This window comes from Mustelus asterias, chromosome 26 (genome assembly GCF_964213995.1).
Source record: "Mustelus asterias chromosome 26, sMusAst1.hap1.1, whole genome shotgun sequence".
In the NCBI taxonomy this organism is placed as follows: Eukaryota; Metazoa; Chordata; class Chondrichthyes; order Carcharhiniformes; family Triakidae; genus Mustelus; species Mustelus asterias.
The window spans coordinates 25,514,442-25,531,156 of NC_135826.1; the positions used below are offsets into that span (position 1 = coordinate 25,514,442).

The 16,715-nt window shown below is 44.6% G+C and overlaps 1 protein-coding gene across 1 annotated transcript in view; it reads left to right on the forward strand.

Moving 5' to 3' along the window:
- The window catches only part of cbarpb (CACN subunit beta associated regulatory protein b), a 195,478-nt gene that overhangs the window by 78,139 nt on the left and 100,624 nt on the right, over positions 1 to 16,715 (forward strand). Inside the window, exon 3 of the mRNA XM_078198020.1 lies at positions 7,381 to 7,442. Within this exon, the coding sequence (XP_078054146.1) occupies positions 7,381 to 7,442 (62 nt within the window). The remainder of the gene's footprint in view (positions 1 to 7,380; positions 7,443 to 16,715) is intronic.

A 16,715-nucleotide genomic window follows, 5' to 3' on the forward strand; every position in this document is an offset into this window, starting at 1 on the left:
CACAAACAGTCACCCAAGCTGGAAATTGAACCCGGGTCCCTGGGGCTGTGAGGCAGCAGTACTAACCACTGTGCCACCGTGCTTTCTGTGCAGCTGGGAATGGGTGCCAGGGGGTGCTCTTGTGTGAAGAATGTTTCCTGATGTGTTCGCTGTATGCAGGGGCAACACTCTGTATCAGAGGCCGCCCGCCAGCGATACAGGCGTGGGACCCATGCCGGTCTTTTTTTTCAACTATATGCCACAAAATGGCACCATACTTTCCACTCCCTTGTCCAAACCCGCCCCGCGCGAACAGAAGTGGATAATCCTGACCATGCTCTTTTACTCTGCCTGAACAAAGTTTTGTTACGGCAGAACAAAAAATAATATTTTGCAAAACAAATTGATCAGAAATCGGGTGCATTGATAGAATATTACTCAGCACAAAATGTGGTAATATCATTGATGACAGAAACATCGGAGTAACGTTGCCTGTAGTATTTTAAATCTCACTATGTAAGTCCGGAAAAGAAGCACCTTTACATTGTAACATTGCAGTATGTGCGACATGTTACTAATTTATATCAAACCTGCCCTTGGGCGAGTCGTGGTTTGATTTTGCTTTGATTTGATTTGAATTATTATTGTCACATGTATTAACATACAGTCAAAAGTATTATTTCTTCTGCGCTATGCAGACAAAGCATACCGTTCATAGAGAAGGAAACGAGAGAGTGCAGAATGTAGTGTTACAGTCATAGCTAGGGTGTGGAGAAAAGTCAACTTAATGCGAGGTAAGTCCATTCAAAAGTCTGACAGCAGCAGGGAAGAAGCTGTTCTTGAGTCGGTTGGTACGTGACCTCAGACTTTTGTATCTTTTTCCCGACGGAAGAAGGTGGAAGAGAGAATGCCAGGGATGCGTGGGGTCCTTAATTATGCTGGCTGCTTTGCCGAGGCAGCCGGAGGAGTAGACAGAGTCAATGGATGGGAGGCTGGTTTGGGGGTTGGATTGGGCTACATTCACGACCTTTTGTAGTTCCTTGCGGTCTTGGGCAGAGCAGGAGCCGTACCAAGCTGTGATACAACCAGAAAGAATGCTTTCTATGGTGCATCTGTAAAAGTTGGTGAGAGTCGTAGCTGACATGCCAAATTTCCTTAATCTTCTGAGAAAGTAGAGGCTATTGCAATAAACTAGATCTGTGTGAAATGCTGTTTGGCTTTAACATTACAGCTTTAGCTGCTTTCATAGAATCCCGACTCTGCAGAAGAAGCCGTTCAGCCCTGTGAACCTGCACCAACAGCAGGCCAGATCCCCGTAACTCCACGCATTTACCTGGCTAGTCTCCCTGACACTAAGAGGCAATTTAGCATGGCCAATCAACCTAACCTGCACATCTTTGGGCCCGGAGGAAACCCACACAGACATAGGGAGAATGTGCAAACTCTGCACAGGCAGTCACCCAAGGCCGGTCTTGAACCCAGGTCCCTGGGGTTGTAAAGCAGCAGTGCTAGCCACTGTGCCACCGTGCTACCACTGACATTGTTAAGAACTCATGCTAACACTGTTAACAGCCAGTGTGGGGATCCTGCACGGCCAGGTGGAAGTCAAATTTAAACCTGTTGAGATTCCCCAAAATTGGCAAATCTACTGTCAATCTGCAGTCAGCCATGCAATACCAAGATGCCAAGACCAGACAGCATACCCACGGGTCCTGAACAATATACAAGCAGCTTTTTATTTGGTATTGAATTGGATTATGGACAATAACGTATAAGCTGATTACTGGAAAAAGCTTTACCGGACACATTGTTCAAACTCAAGAGAAAACACTGTTGGATCATTGCTATTTTAAGTAAGCCTTAGAAGTTTCAACATCTATGCTATTGAATAGGAGTGTGTTTGTGCATCAGATAAGACCGGTGGATATAAATGAGCAGTGGATTGCTCTACAAAGCAATAATTTAACATAGACCTTGTGCATCACCCTTACAGGCCGTGCGTCATGAATTGGAAGACTTGACAATTCTCTGTGGGGTAGGCCTTAGTAACCATTAATATGTATGCTCAAAAAATCTTAGCTAGCTTTCAGTGTGAAATAGTCACCAGCTGAGAAATAAAACGAAAGGGATACTTAATGTTACACTGGGTCCCCTATAATTTTCTATATTTAGTTTGGAAGCACATGTGATGTTAAGCTACTGATCTCACACATCACTATGTCATCAGCCTTAACCCCGAGACTGCCGGCAGCTTTCAGGGGTTTCTGTTCTGTGATCTAACTCCATGTTATCAACAACAATATGTTCTTTTTTTATTCATTCATGGGACATGTGCATCGCTGGCTGGCCAGCATTTATTGCCCATCCCTAGATCGTAGAATCATAAAATCCCTACAGTACAGAAGCCCTTGAGAAGGTGGTGGTGAGCTGCCTTCTTGAATCGCCGCAGTCCACGTGCTGTGGGTTGACCCACAATGCCGTTAGGGAGGGAATTCCAGGATTTTGACCCAGCGACTGCGAAGGAACGGCGATATATTTTCAAGTCAGGATGGTGAGTGGTTTGGAGGGGAACTTGCAGCTGGTGGTGTTCCCATGTATCTGCTGCCCTTATCCCTCTAGATGGAAGTGGTCGTGGGTTTGGAAGATGAAGTCTAAGAATCTTTATGAATTTCTGCAGTGCGTTCGTATATTCATGTATTCATATAGAGTCTTCAGTGTAATAAAGCATCCCAGTGTGCTTCACAGTGGCATTATAAAACAAAATATTATACCAAGCCATATAAGGAGGTATCAGGGCAGATAAACAAAAGTTTAGTCAAAAAGGTAGATTGTCTTCAAAGAAGGAAAGGGATGCAAAGAGGTGGAAAGGTTTAAGGAGGGAATATCAAAGCTGAGGGCTCAGGCAGCTGAAGACACACCCACGAGTGGTGGATTGAAATTCGGGATGCTCTAAAGGGCTGGGTTGAGAAGGTTGTGTGTTGGAGGAGGTTAGGGTACCACACATCCATGTTAAACAGGTGTGGGTAGGGGAGACTGGTATCTTTCAACCCTCCAACTCACACTTACGTGTCCAAATAGTTGGTTGTGCGCACCAGCAGTCAGGCTCCAGAATCGTGACTCAACACCAATGCAAAACTAAGTGAGAGGTTCATTAACTACAGCTGGTGTGGGGGCATCACCTCTTCTGATATGCACAAAGTCTGGGAAAGGCAGAAGAGGCAAGTAACAGTAGCTGGACAATGGCTCAGAAGGCAAAGACCAGCAAGGTATGTGACACACCCAAGGGCACAGTCATGACCCTTAGAAAGGCAATGCAGTCAGCCTGGGACCTCACACAGTATAACCCCCAGAGATAGTCATGGGAAGCCATAGTCAAAGAATAGGGGATACTGAAAGAGGTTAGTCCTCCTACAACTGATTCTATTGTAGATGGTGACAGCCAAGGTGGAGCTCTTGCTCAATGAAGTAACCAACACATTTACGATGAAGTTGATCTAAACTCATAAGGGGAGTGTTTGAGCCTGTTACACACAGTGGGAGAAGCCGCTTCTTGAGAGGATCAATATGGAATAATATTGTGAGGGTGTGCTTTTCAAAGATGCAGTTTCTAATTTTTCCCTTCTGGTTGGATTTAAAGAAAAACTGGGATCACTCCACAGACATTGGAAAACTGCCCAGACTGCTGCAATACATACAGTGCCACATTCCGCCAAGTGGGATGAAAACAGACACTCAACCACCTGGGGAGCATGAAAGAGCCCAGCCCCTGCTGATCTACACCATCCCTTTCAAATATTTCTGAGATGAGACATCGAATCTGTTCTGAAACAATAACTGTAGCAGATGTGAATTAATATACACAAAGTGAAGTACTTCAAGGATCCCCTCATCAAGCAGGAGAGATGAGAAAAGACAATGAAGTACTGAACAAAGGCTCTTGAAACTGTGTGCCCTCTCTTTGTCTCTCTATCTCTCGCTCTGCCTCTCTCCCTCTATGTGTGTGTCTCTCTCTCTGTGTCTCTTTCTCTGTCGGTCTGTCTCTCTCTGTCTCTGTCTGTCTCTCTCTCTGCCTCTCTCTCTGTGTCTCTCTCTCTCTGCCTCTCTCTCTCTCTCTCTCTCTCAAATGTGCTGTGCCTGGTTAGCAAAGTAACCATCCTGAGTGGAGAAACTCCTTTTAGAGAAAAAAAAATCTTTTTGGAAATCTGCTCCATATAACCACACCCAGGAATACAGCTGAACACATCGGCCGCAATGTGCAACACCACCTTGAGATCTGTCAAGGAACATCTAACCATATGGTTCTTTGTTTTAAGAACTGCAAAATATCCTGTCAGCCTATCCCTGTACTCTTCTATGTGTGTGCGTGCATGCATGTGTGTTTGACCATATGAATAGTTTCAATCGACTTATCTTGTTCTTTGTTTAACCGAAGAAAACCTGTCTGAGTAATTCTTTACAACCTCAAAACGTAAATAGTGGGACTCTTGCCAAATTGGCAAAGCACACCCTCTCTAAACTCTCCAAAAACCCTGAAATGGTCAAACCTGGAGTGGGAGAACAGGGCAGTCATTTCACCCTTCCTCATACGGCCATTACAATGTAAGGACTTTGTATCAAGTGGGAAAGCTTGATGACAGCATATAGGTAATGGGTAGATGACGTAGTGACCTACTGGGACTTGCAGAAGTAAAATGGTTAGAATCTGGTCAGATGGACAAGAAGAATCATGTGTTCTATGCATCGGGAGGTGAGAAACATAGGAATGGAATAGGAATCCTTGGGAACATAAGATATAAGAGATCAGCAACTGACCAATTTCAGAAAGTGTGGTCTTGATTAAGATCAAACTTTTGAACTGGCTGCCATATAAGTTTATGTCCCGACACAAGGTCACAATGAGCAAGAAATGGAGGCATGTTATGGTGATACCCTGGCGTCAAGTTAAATCAACTTGTGGTAATTGTAATGAGCGACTTAAAAGTTAAAGTCAGTGAAGGAACACCTGAATACATTCAGTCAATCTGGCCTTGGAAATGAAAATGCGATACAATTTTGTCAAGAAAATGATCTGATTGTGACAAACACCTTTTATATGCAACCAAAATAAAGACTGCACACTTGGAGAAGTCCAGGCGATGTTTCTAGAAATCAAATGGAGATTGTGATGATGAAACAACTTTTTAGAAACAGTACAAAGGACATTCATACATATCTGAGTCTGGATAACAATTCAGATAATTCTCTCGTTGTTGCAAAAAGTAAGTTGAAAATACCAAAAGTGAAAAAGATGTGAGATCATTTAGATCTTGACATGTTGAAGGATCAGAGCGGCACTCACTCTTAAAGTAAAAGGACAAGTATGAATGTCTCAGGATTGACAAGTCAGAACAAGCAGAGTTCTCAGAACATGAAATAGGAAGAAAATGGAATAACATGAGTGCAGGAAAAGTTTGAGCCATAGATAAAGAAACAACAGATCATCTACAAGCCCTTGCAGAAACAGAATTATAAATGATATCAGAAATTTGTGATCAAATGGGCAGCAAAGGATACATTCTAAGTGATTCGACACATTCATTATTCATCAGATTACCTCAGAAACCTAGAACGATAGCATGCAACCATTTTAGAACTATAAGCTTAATGAGTCATCTCATTTAAGTGATCTTTAAAGTTATAATAGAAAATTAGTAACACATTTGAAGCATCAATTGGGAAACACAGTCCTGAATTGAATTGATTTGATTTATTATTGTCATATGTGTTGGCATACAGTGAAAAGTATTGTTTCTTGCGCTATACAGACAAAGCATACTGTTCATAGAATACATAGGGGAGAAGGAAAGGAGAGGGTGCAGGATATAGTGTTGCAGTTACCGATAGGGTGAAGAGAAAGATCAGCTTAACATATGATAGGGCCATTTAAAAGTCTGATGGCAGCAGGGAAGAAGCTTTTCTTGAGTTGATTGGTATGTGTTTTCCTGATTTTTTTCCTGATGGGAAAAGTTGGAAGAGAGAATGTCTGGGATTCGTGAGGTCCTTGATTATGCTGGCTGCTTTTCTGAGGCAGTGGGAGGTATAGACAGAGCCAATGGATGGAAGGATGGTTTGCGTGATGGACTGGGCTACATTCACAATGATGTGGAGATGCCGGCGTTGGACTGGGGTAAACACAGTAAGAAGTCTCACAACACCAGGTTAAAGTCCAACAGGTTTATTTGGTAGCACAAGCCACAAGCTTTCGGAACACTGCCCCTTCATCAGGTGAATGGGAGTTCTGTTCACAAACAGGGCATATATAGATACAAACTCAATTTACAAGATAATGGTTGGAATGCGAGTCTTTACAGGTAATCAAGTCTTAAAGGTACAGACAATGTGAGTGGAGAGAGGGTTAAGCACAGGTTAAAGAGATGTGTATTGTCTCCAGCCAGGACAGTTAGTGAGATTTTGCAAGCCCAGGCAAGTCGTGGGGGTTACAGATAGTGTGACATGAACCCAAGGTCCCGGTTGAGGCCGTCCTCATGTGTGCGGAACTTGGCTATAAGCCACAGCTCCAAAGGGCGGAATCAGTGGAACGCAATTATCTTGGAGGGTCGTGAGCTGGAGGAGGTTACAGAGAAAGGAAGCGGTCAAGCCAAGGAAGAATTTGAAAACAAGAATGAGAATAAAAAGCATCAACGTTGAAGCAATGTCATTCAAAACGATGCAAAGTGACGTGCAGAACCATTCACAATGATGGGACAGGCCCTGTAAACAGCATGAACACTTATTAAGTGTTTATGAAGTATAGAGCTCACCGTCAAACCACCTAGAGAGACAAATCATCACCAGAAACATCTCTGCTGTTGAGCACTGTATCTTGTGTTCCTGGAAGTGTACGGTTAGATTAGCTCAGCACTGGTAGAAACAGATTGCAGTTCTCATTCCAATGACATACTGGAACGCAAAAGAGAAAATGTTGGAAAATCTCAGCAGGTCTGGTAGCATCTGTAAGGAGAGAAAAGAGCTGACATTTGAGTTCAGATGACCCTTTGTCAAAGCTGATCCAGCTTTGACAAAGGGTCATCTAGACTCGAAACGTCAGCTCTTTTCTCTCCTTACAGATGCTGCCAGATTTGCTGAGATCTTCCAGCATTTTTTCTTTTGGTTTCAGATTCCAGCATCCGCAGTGATTTGCTTTTATCCAGTATGTATTGGAACATCTTGTGTTAACAGAATGATCCAGCTTTACAGCATGGGTCAGCAATGCTCTGTGGCTCCATTCTGTCACGCATTGTTTCCACTGCCATTGTCATTGATGCCTGAAAGTAATGCTTCCCACGATCCTGGCTACATATAAATCTAACAGCTAGTGTTTTTCTCCAATAGTTCTCATATCTTTGAAATCATGTCTTCCAGGGCTAATGATGATCCTGAAAAAACAAACACAACATACCTGGAAGACTCTCAACCTACACAAGGTAAGCAGGATTCTATGATGTCCTTCTTCTTCATTTTAGGCTATGTCCCTTGTGTTATTTAAAAAGCATTTCCAAACTGTTTAAGTCAGTTGTTGTAAATTTTACAGTGATCTAACGTGCCTGCTGCCATTTTTACTCTCTTGAATTGGTGTTGATCTGTAGGAAACATTCCTGAATGACAAGGCAGACACTGCTTGTGCTTGTTCTTAGAAACATACATAGAAAATAGAAGCAGGAGTAGTCCATTCGGCCCTTCGAGCCTGCTCTGGCACGGCATCTCCACATCATTCATTATGATCATGGCTGATCATTGAATTCAATATCCTGATCCCCCCTTTCCCCCCATACCCCTTGATCCCTTTAGCCCCAAGAGCTATAGCTAATTCATTCTTGAAATCATACAACATTTTGGCCGAAAATACTTTCTGTGGTCATGAATTCCACACATTCATCACCCTCTGGGTGAAGAAATTTCTCTTCACCTCAGTCCTAAAAGGTTTACTCCTTATCCTTAAACTATGACCCCTAGTTCTGGATTCCCCCACAATGAGGAACATTCTTTCTCAGCCTACCCTGTCTAATCCTGTTAGAATTTTATAAGTTTAAATGAGACTCCCTCTCACTCTTCTAAACTCCAATGAACTTAATCCTAACCGATTTAGTCTGTCTTGATATGACAGTCCTGCCATCCCAGGAATCAGCCTGGCCAACCTTTGCTGCACTCCCTCTATAGCAAGGACATCCTTCATCAGATAAGGACACCAAAACTGCACACAATACTCCAAATGTGGCCTCACCAACACCCGACACAATTGCAGTAAAACATCCCTATTCCTATATTCAAATCCTCTCGCTATGAAGGCCACTGTATCACTTGCCCTTTTTCCTACCTGCTGCACCTGTGTGCTTACTATCAGCAACTGATGCACAAGGAAACCAAGGGCCTGATTTTATCATCAAATTGCACCCGTTTTCAGGCGCGAAAACTTGGTAAAGTCGGGCGTGAGGTGACTAGCGCAATCCGCGACCGCCTCCGTGCCGGTTCCCCCGTTACCAAGGCTCAAAAATGGCCACGATCGGGACCGCGCCTGAAATGGGCACGACAGCCATTTAAATGTATTTGCATGCATTTAAATTGACTTAATGGACTGCACGCAAATCTTTACCAACACTTCCCCCATTACCACCGCGTTCGCCCACCCAGAATCGGTGCAGAACAGATATGCTCCATAGAAGTCTGATTCGGGCGCTCCAGTTACTTAGGAGGTAGGTGCCGAGCGTCAGACGGCTCTCTGCTTGAGATCGGTGGGGGAGGGAAAGGGGGGTCCACTGCCACTCTGCCTGAGATCATTGGGGAAAGGGGGGTCCGCTGCTACTCTGCCTGAGATCAGTGGGGAGGAAGGGGCCCGTGATCGGTCTGGGTGGCAGATGGGTGAGGGGATAAGGGGTTCAGTAATGTTGTGGGGATGGGACAATGACTGTGGGAACCAAGGGGAGGCATTGTTCGGCCCGGGAGGGATGTGACAGGGGAGCAACATTCTATCTTTTTTTTCTGCGCATGCGCAGTTGGAGGCACCGATCGGAGCTGCAGGGTTTTGGGTGCGCTAAGCTCCACCCACAATCTTCTGCAGCACAATTTGGAATTGCTAATATATTTTCAGGCAGAGTACGTATGGGGGAGCCTGAGAACAAGTCTAAACGTCGGATCTGAAACACTCCCAGTTTCAAGTCCGCCCAGCACTTAGAATCAAAATGGTAAAATAGGGCCATGGTCTCACTGAGTATCCACCTTTCTCAGTTTACACCCATTCAGATAATAATCTGCCTTCCTATTTTTGTTACCAAAGTGGATAACCTCACATTTATCTACATCATACTGCATCTGCCATGCATATGCCCACTCCCTCAGCCTGTCCAAATCACACTGAAGCATCTCTGCATCCTCCTCATAGTTCACTGACTATACAAAACATAGGGTGCAATCCAGGTGACTGGTGGGTGATACCCCATTGGGGAAGACCCATATTAAGTGTCAGTCAGGCACTTAAGTGGCCAGCAACCTGTCTTCCCTGTGATCAAGGACCCCAGGGGGAAATCCTGTACCCTGAGAGCTGCCAGCCTATCAGAGGCAGCCCTTCATTGTCATCCGCGCCACCGGGAAAGTGGTGGCACTGTCAGCAGGGCACTCACCAGAGGCCCAGGATCAGTGAGGGGCCCAGGGCAAAGCTGAGTGAGGATGGGATGGGGGTCACAGGGTGAAGGTCATGGGAGAGAGGGCCAGAGAGTCAGAGACAATAGTGAGGGATGGCAGCTCTGAGCGGGCTCAAGGCCCCACCTAATGATGGGTCCCTCGATAAGGTACTGATCAAACATGCTTTTTGGGCTTCCATGGGGGAACTGCCCTGCTCACCCGCCACTGGTCGAATACCAACGGTGTTGGGATGAGGCATTGAAGTGGGCATTAATTCCCTAATTGGGATTGGCAGTGGGGTGGGAAGACCATCCACAAGCCTTCTTGCCCCAGACTTAATTGGAGTGCAAGCAGGCGGCTGAGTCCTCACCTGCCACCTACCCACCTCTACCCGCCCCCTCCAAACCTGCCTCAAGAGGAGGACATTAAATTGCACCCATGGAAACAAACACTGTGATGGGCTCTTATTCTGTGCTGCACTGGAAGTTGCTGCTTTAATAATCCCAAATATCAACCAGACAGAAATAATACCAATTGTCTTGTTGCAAATGGGATCAGATGACGAAGCTGTAACTGTGTACACATAGATACGCACACACTGGGGAGGAATGCAGCTGGGATCAGTCATGTGTGAATCAGAAGCTCAAACAATAAAGTCAACCATTGGGTATGTGTGCCTGAGTGAACTGAAAACAGAGTTTAAGAATAATTTAACCTACAGTACGATGGGTTACAAACATTTTAAACATTTCATGGACTGCAGGTCAGAATGTTGGCAATGGGACAAGAATTCCGACAACATGGATAACAACAACAACTTATATTTATACAGTGCTAACGTGATGAACGATCCCAAGAGTATAAATCAAGATTTGACACTGAAGCATATCAGGAGAAATGAGGTCTGATAACCAAAGGTTTGGTCAAAGATGTAGGTTTTAAGGGTCGTCTTACAGGGAGAAAGTGAAGCAGAGAAGCAGAGAGGTGTAGGGAGGGAATTTGAGAGGTTAGGGCTCTGGCAACTGAAGGTGCAGCCACCAGTGGTAGAGCAATTAAATCAGGAATGCTCATGAGGCCAGAATTAGATAAACACAGAGGGTTGTGGCACAGAAGGAGATTTCAGCGATGGGGAGGAGAGAGGGATCGGAAGACAAGAACTAGAATTTGAAAACCAAGGTGTTGTTTGACCAGAAGCCAATGTAGACACAGGGGTGATAAGGGAACGGGACTTGTTGAAAGTTAACACGGGCAACGGAGTTTGGGGTTGCCTCAAGTTTGAAGAAGATAGAACGTGGGAGAACGGCCAGGAACGTATCGGAATAATTGAGCCGAAAGGTAACAAAGGAATGAATGAGTGTTCTGGTTTCAAACATTTCACTGAAATATCTGACTCCACTCTCTATTGCTTGAGGGTAGTTTTTTTTTAATTCAGTTTGATTGATCCATTCAATTCTTGTTGTGAGGCAACAGCCTTTTGCTTGTGTTCTACTGTCCCTTTGAAACACCCCTGTTTGTACGGATGAAAGCATTAGCTCAGAACTGAAATCTGAGCTGAGGCGATTTGTAACCCAGTATATCTGAGATTTTGTTGCTGTGACGCGATCTCGTGTTTTTTGTTTTTTGAAAGTATGAAAAATATCAGAAGTGTGTGTGCGCCATTGTTGTCTTTAGCCATCTTTGTATTGGTCTTGCCTGAATTCAAATTCAGCATTTTAATTACTTCATTAGAATCAACTGGAATCATTTTAGCCTAACTCGCCAGATAGGAAGTCGAAGCAATTGGGTAGAATTCCGGTTTTACAGCTTGCCCAACAATACTCTCCAGCGCCTTCAATTGAAGAATAAACTCCAGACAGCACGGTAGCACAGTGGTTAGCACTGCTGCCTCACGGCGCCAGGGATCCAGGTTCGATTCCCGGCTTAGGTCACCGTCTGTGTGGAGTTTACACATTCTCCCCATGTCTGTGTGAGTTTCCTCCGGGTGCTCCAGTTTCCTCCTGCAGTCCGAAAGAGGTGCTGGTTAGGTGAATTGGCCATGCTAAATTCTCACTTAGTGTACCCGAACAGGCGCCAGAGTGTGGGGATTTTCACAGTAACTTCATTGCAGTGTTAATGTAAGCCTACTTGCGACACAAATAAATAAACTTGACAAAATCTCCAAACCTGCTCCATCATATCTAAGTTTGTTTGACATGGTGGTCAGAACTGCAGTCGTCGTATAAAATGAAACTGCTTGGGTTCTGTCACCGGATTTAAAAGGACATCCTCAAACAAAATCATGGAATCACGAATCTTACAGCACTTACTGGCCGATTGTTGCCAGGTTTTTGAAAGAGCTATCTGATTAATCCCACTCCCTCATCCCTTCCCTGTAGCCTTATAAATTGGACAAAACTGGATGGAAATGCCTAATTCTTTCTGCAGACTTTGACTAGAATGAGCATGTGTGTAAATACCCAGTAAATATCATTGTATACAAATGCAATGCCAATGTGTTCCAGTAACCCTCCAGCACTCATCTTTGCGCTCACACACAAGGAATGACCATTTGGCCAATGCAGCATTGGGTTTTCTTAAAATGGTACCCATGGACAAGTCAGCATTTTAAAGTAATGCAGGCAGGGGGAAGGGAAATAGTGGTAAATATGATGGCAATCACTCGTGTTTGAATTCTTGCCTGGATTGTTGAAAACAAATCTTTGCAAATTTGGCTCAAATTGTTTATTGGAAACAGTTTCTAAGATCTAGCAAGGTGAAACTTACCACTGGTGTCATGTAACATATTGTTAACTGTTTGCCCAGTCTAAGTCTTCATTCAGCCTTGATGTACACCATAGCTCAGCAAGGGGCACTGACAATATGCAACATGGAATGCAAACCTTGCCACACTTGCATCCTTCAGCACCACTGTGTGGACAGCAATCTACTCTGACACTTTGGGAAGTGCACCAAATGGTAACATTGCGCATGTGTTCAATAGCTCAGTAAGAAATAAAGTAGTGGCGATACGGTGGCCCAGTGGTTAGCACAGCTGTCTCACAGCGGCAGGGACCCGTGTTTGAATCCCGGCTTGGGTCACTGTCTGTGTGGCGTTTGCATGTTCTCCCCGTGTCTGCGTGTGTTTCCTCCGAGTGCTCCGGTTTCCTCCCACAATCTGAAAGACGTGCTGGTTAGGTGCATTGGCCATGCTAAATTCTCCCTCAGTGTACCCGAACAGGTGCTGGAGTGTGGTGACTAGAGGATTTTCACAGTAATTTCAATGCAATGTTAATGTAAGCCTACTTGTGATGCCAATAAATAAACTTTAAAGAAATAAACTAAAAAAAAAACAGGCCAGAAGGGCAGCCACCTGTTTGAGGCATATATAGCCGACATGGTACCTCATGTGTCATGAGGTTGGAAGAACCATAGTTATAACAGTTTAGAGAAGTACTGATCTTGCCAACCACTAGTACTGGTATCTGAAGCTGGCAAGTTTGCTTCTGGTATCCTTACCATAAGTCACAAATCTCTGCCCTGTTAACCTATAGTCAGCTGACTAATCTGTCTGGTTGATATTTGGGATTATTAAAGCAGCAACGTCAAGTGCAGCACAGAACTAAGAAAAATTGTAAAAATTGCAAACCCTTCCAAGGCCTAATTGAATGCTCCTTGGAAAGAATAAATAGCAAATCTAGCACAAATCTTGGGGAACTAATTTCTTTTTAGGTTGTTCATGGGACATGGGGTTTATTGTCCGTTCCTAATTGCTGCTGAGAAAGTGATGGTGAGCGACCTTCTTGAGCAATTAGAGTCATTTTGTGTAAGTATACCCGATTGTGAATCATGTTCACTTAAATATTTTTGCATCGCACTTCTGACCCTATGGGTGGCACGGTGGCACATTGGTTAACACTGCTGCCTCACAGCGCCAGGGACTCACGTTCAATTCCCGGCTTTGGTCACTGTCTGTGTGGAAATTGCACATTTTCTCCGTGTCCGCGTGGGTTTCCTCCGGGTGCTCCGGTTTCCTCCCACACTCCAAAGGTGCGCAGGTTAGGTGGATTGGCCACGGCAAATGTGTGGGGTTATGGGATAAAAGTAAAGTTGAAGTTTATTTATTAGTCACAAGTAGGCTTACATTAACACTGCAATGAAGTTATTGTGAAAATCCCCAAGTCGCCACAATCCGGCGCCTGTTTGGGTACACTGAGAGAGAATTTAGCATGGCCAATGCACCCAACCAGCACATCTTTCAGACTGTGGGAGGAAACTGGAGCGCCCCAGAGGAAACCCACACAGACACGGGGAGAACATGCAGACTCCACACAGACAGTGATCCGATCCGGATATCAAACCCGGGTCCTTGGTGCTGGGAGGCAGCAGTGCTAAGCACTGTGCCACCGTGCCGCCCCTGGGGGCAGGGGGGTGGAATAAGGGGCGGGAGATTGTGGGGGAGAGCCTGTGTAAGATACTCTGTCAGAGAGATTGTGCACACCCGAGGGACCTTCTGCACTCTAGCGATTCTATGATGAGACTTGCAGGTGAAATGAACGCGAGCAGGTTTTGAACTTAATTATCATAAATCGTCATGGAGCTGCGACCCTGAAGGAAGTTGATTCTGGGAGTCTTTTTCCATGCCCCCAACCCCACTGCTGCAGTCGTGTCCCCGATCTCCCAGCACACTGAATTGAGCAATCAATGCTTGAGATAAAACAGCCGTTCCTAACCATAGGGTTTCAAGGCGGTATTGTTTATTTGATTAAAGGTATACTTCTGGTGTCATTGCATCAAGAATAGTGGATACCTTATGGTAATTGTCAGACAGTAATTGGGGGATTCAAACGTGATAATTCATAAACATGAAATTCAACAAAACCGAAGAAAACAAGTCTATCTATTAATAACAGAGAGATTATTTTGGTAAATTATCCATGGTGTTGTTCATGATTCTATTTTTATATACAAGTTGGCAACAACATAGGAACACTTCAGATACTTGTTCCAATACCTGCTTGTGTCCGTATTTTCCACGCACATCACAACACATGATCTTGCGAAATTGAATGGAAAATGTTAACATAGCAATTTACAGTGGTAAACGTCGATGCAAAATGTGTTCAAAAATGTCACCAGGGACAATAAAGTTTATGGAGTGCGTGCCTCGTGTAATATTTTTAGAGATGTGACATTCGTTTCACGTTGTTTTGGATCAATAGTTCTGTTGACAGCGGCTGTTGTGGTGGATGTTAAAGGTCAGAGCATACTTTATCAAAGTATTGACAATCGGCAGGCTAGCACGGCAGGGTGACCGTGCAATAAATTTATTACTGTTGCAGCCCATTCCAAAAATGCATTCATTTTGGAGAACATTTTTCTTGGTCAGGCAGTGATTAAATAAAAAAAAAGAAAAACATGCATTTAAATCACAACTTATCACGCCTCGGAGATATCTCAAAGCAATTTTCATGCACTGAATTACCTCCAAGTGCAGTGACTGTTGTGCAGGTGAACCAAACAGCCATTTTGCACATTGCAAGATCCTGCAGATAGTGAAGAGAGATGAACCTGTTTCCGGTGGTCTTAGTTGAGGGCAAATGTTGGTGAGAGTGCTAAGAGTAACCTCACAGGGGCAGCACGGTGGCACAGTGGTTAGCACTGCTGCCTCACACTGCCAGGGACCCGGGTTCAATTCCGGCCTCAGGTGACTGTCTGTGTGGAGTTTGCATGTTCTCTGAGTGGGTTTCCTCTGGGTGCTCTGGTTTCCAGAAGTGACTCATGTGTGGGGAGAATAGTATGAATGGTATTGTGTTCTGGGGGCAAGGGACAGAGAAGTATCACATAATAAATACCTTTCAATACCAAACTTGAACGTTACCTATAGATTGGCAGAGACTGGGCAATTTTCATCTTGAATCTCAGGGAGAGCAGTGTACCAGGCAGATTCCAGTGCCATCAGCTGTACTTACGCTGAAACATACAAGCAGAAACGAACTCCTGCTGAAACCACAGTGTGGGGGGCAGGTACAGGTAAACCATGACAACGTATTTTACCAGGGCTGACCAGATTTCATAATTTGAACTTTTAAATAATTTTGAGAGCTCAAAAGCGGTTTCAGGTGCCACTGTTATCTAACAATCAGATATGCTCCACTGAATGCAGTAAGAACAGCCTTTGGGTGGCTCAGTGGTTAGCACTGCTGCTTCACAGCGCCAGGGACCCGGGTTCAATTCCAGCCTCGGGTCACTCTCTGCGTGGAGTCTGCACATTCTCCCCGTGTCTGCATAGGTTTCCTCCGTCCTTATCGAGTCTGGCCTACATGTGACTCCAGAGCCACAGCAATGTTGTTGACTCTCAATTGCCCTCAGTTTCAAGGACAACTAGGGACAGGCAATAAATGGTGGCCAGCCAGTGACACCCATGTCCCACGAATGATTAAAAAAAAGATCGTGGTGGAAGAACCTCAGTGAAATTTCAAGACCCAAGTTTCTCGTAAATCTTAAAAATAATGCCATCAGACATCTTAGACTGGTTGGCCAAAGCTTCTATTTTGGGTTTTATAATAGCTAGGGATGTGTGCATTGGACTTCACATTAGTGCTGGTGACAGCAAGTATTCATTGCCAATGAGCTGTATGGCCTCCTTTCTGTTCTGTACATCACAGGGCCCTGTTTTCTAATTCAGCTGACTGCTGGAAGAAGTACAATCATTTTTCAATATCTGAAAATTGAATCAAAGACGATTGCATCTGAGCCTTATAATAATATTTAAAACTTCCATGTTGACATTATTAAATGAAATCCCGTTCGCTAGTATTCTCTTGGGTGGCACAGTGGTTAGCACTGCTGCCTCTTGGGTCCCGGGTTCGATTCCCAGCTTGGGTCACTGTCTGTGTGGAGTCTGCACGTTCTTCCCGTGTCTGAGTGAGTTTCATAGAACATAGAACATAGAAAGCCACAGCACAAACAGGCCCTTCGGCCCACAAGTTGCGCCGATCACATCCCCACCTCTAGGCCTATCTATAGCCCTCAATCCCATTAAATCCCATGTACTCATCCAGAAGTCTCTTAAAAGACCCCAACGAGTTTGCCTCCACCACCAC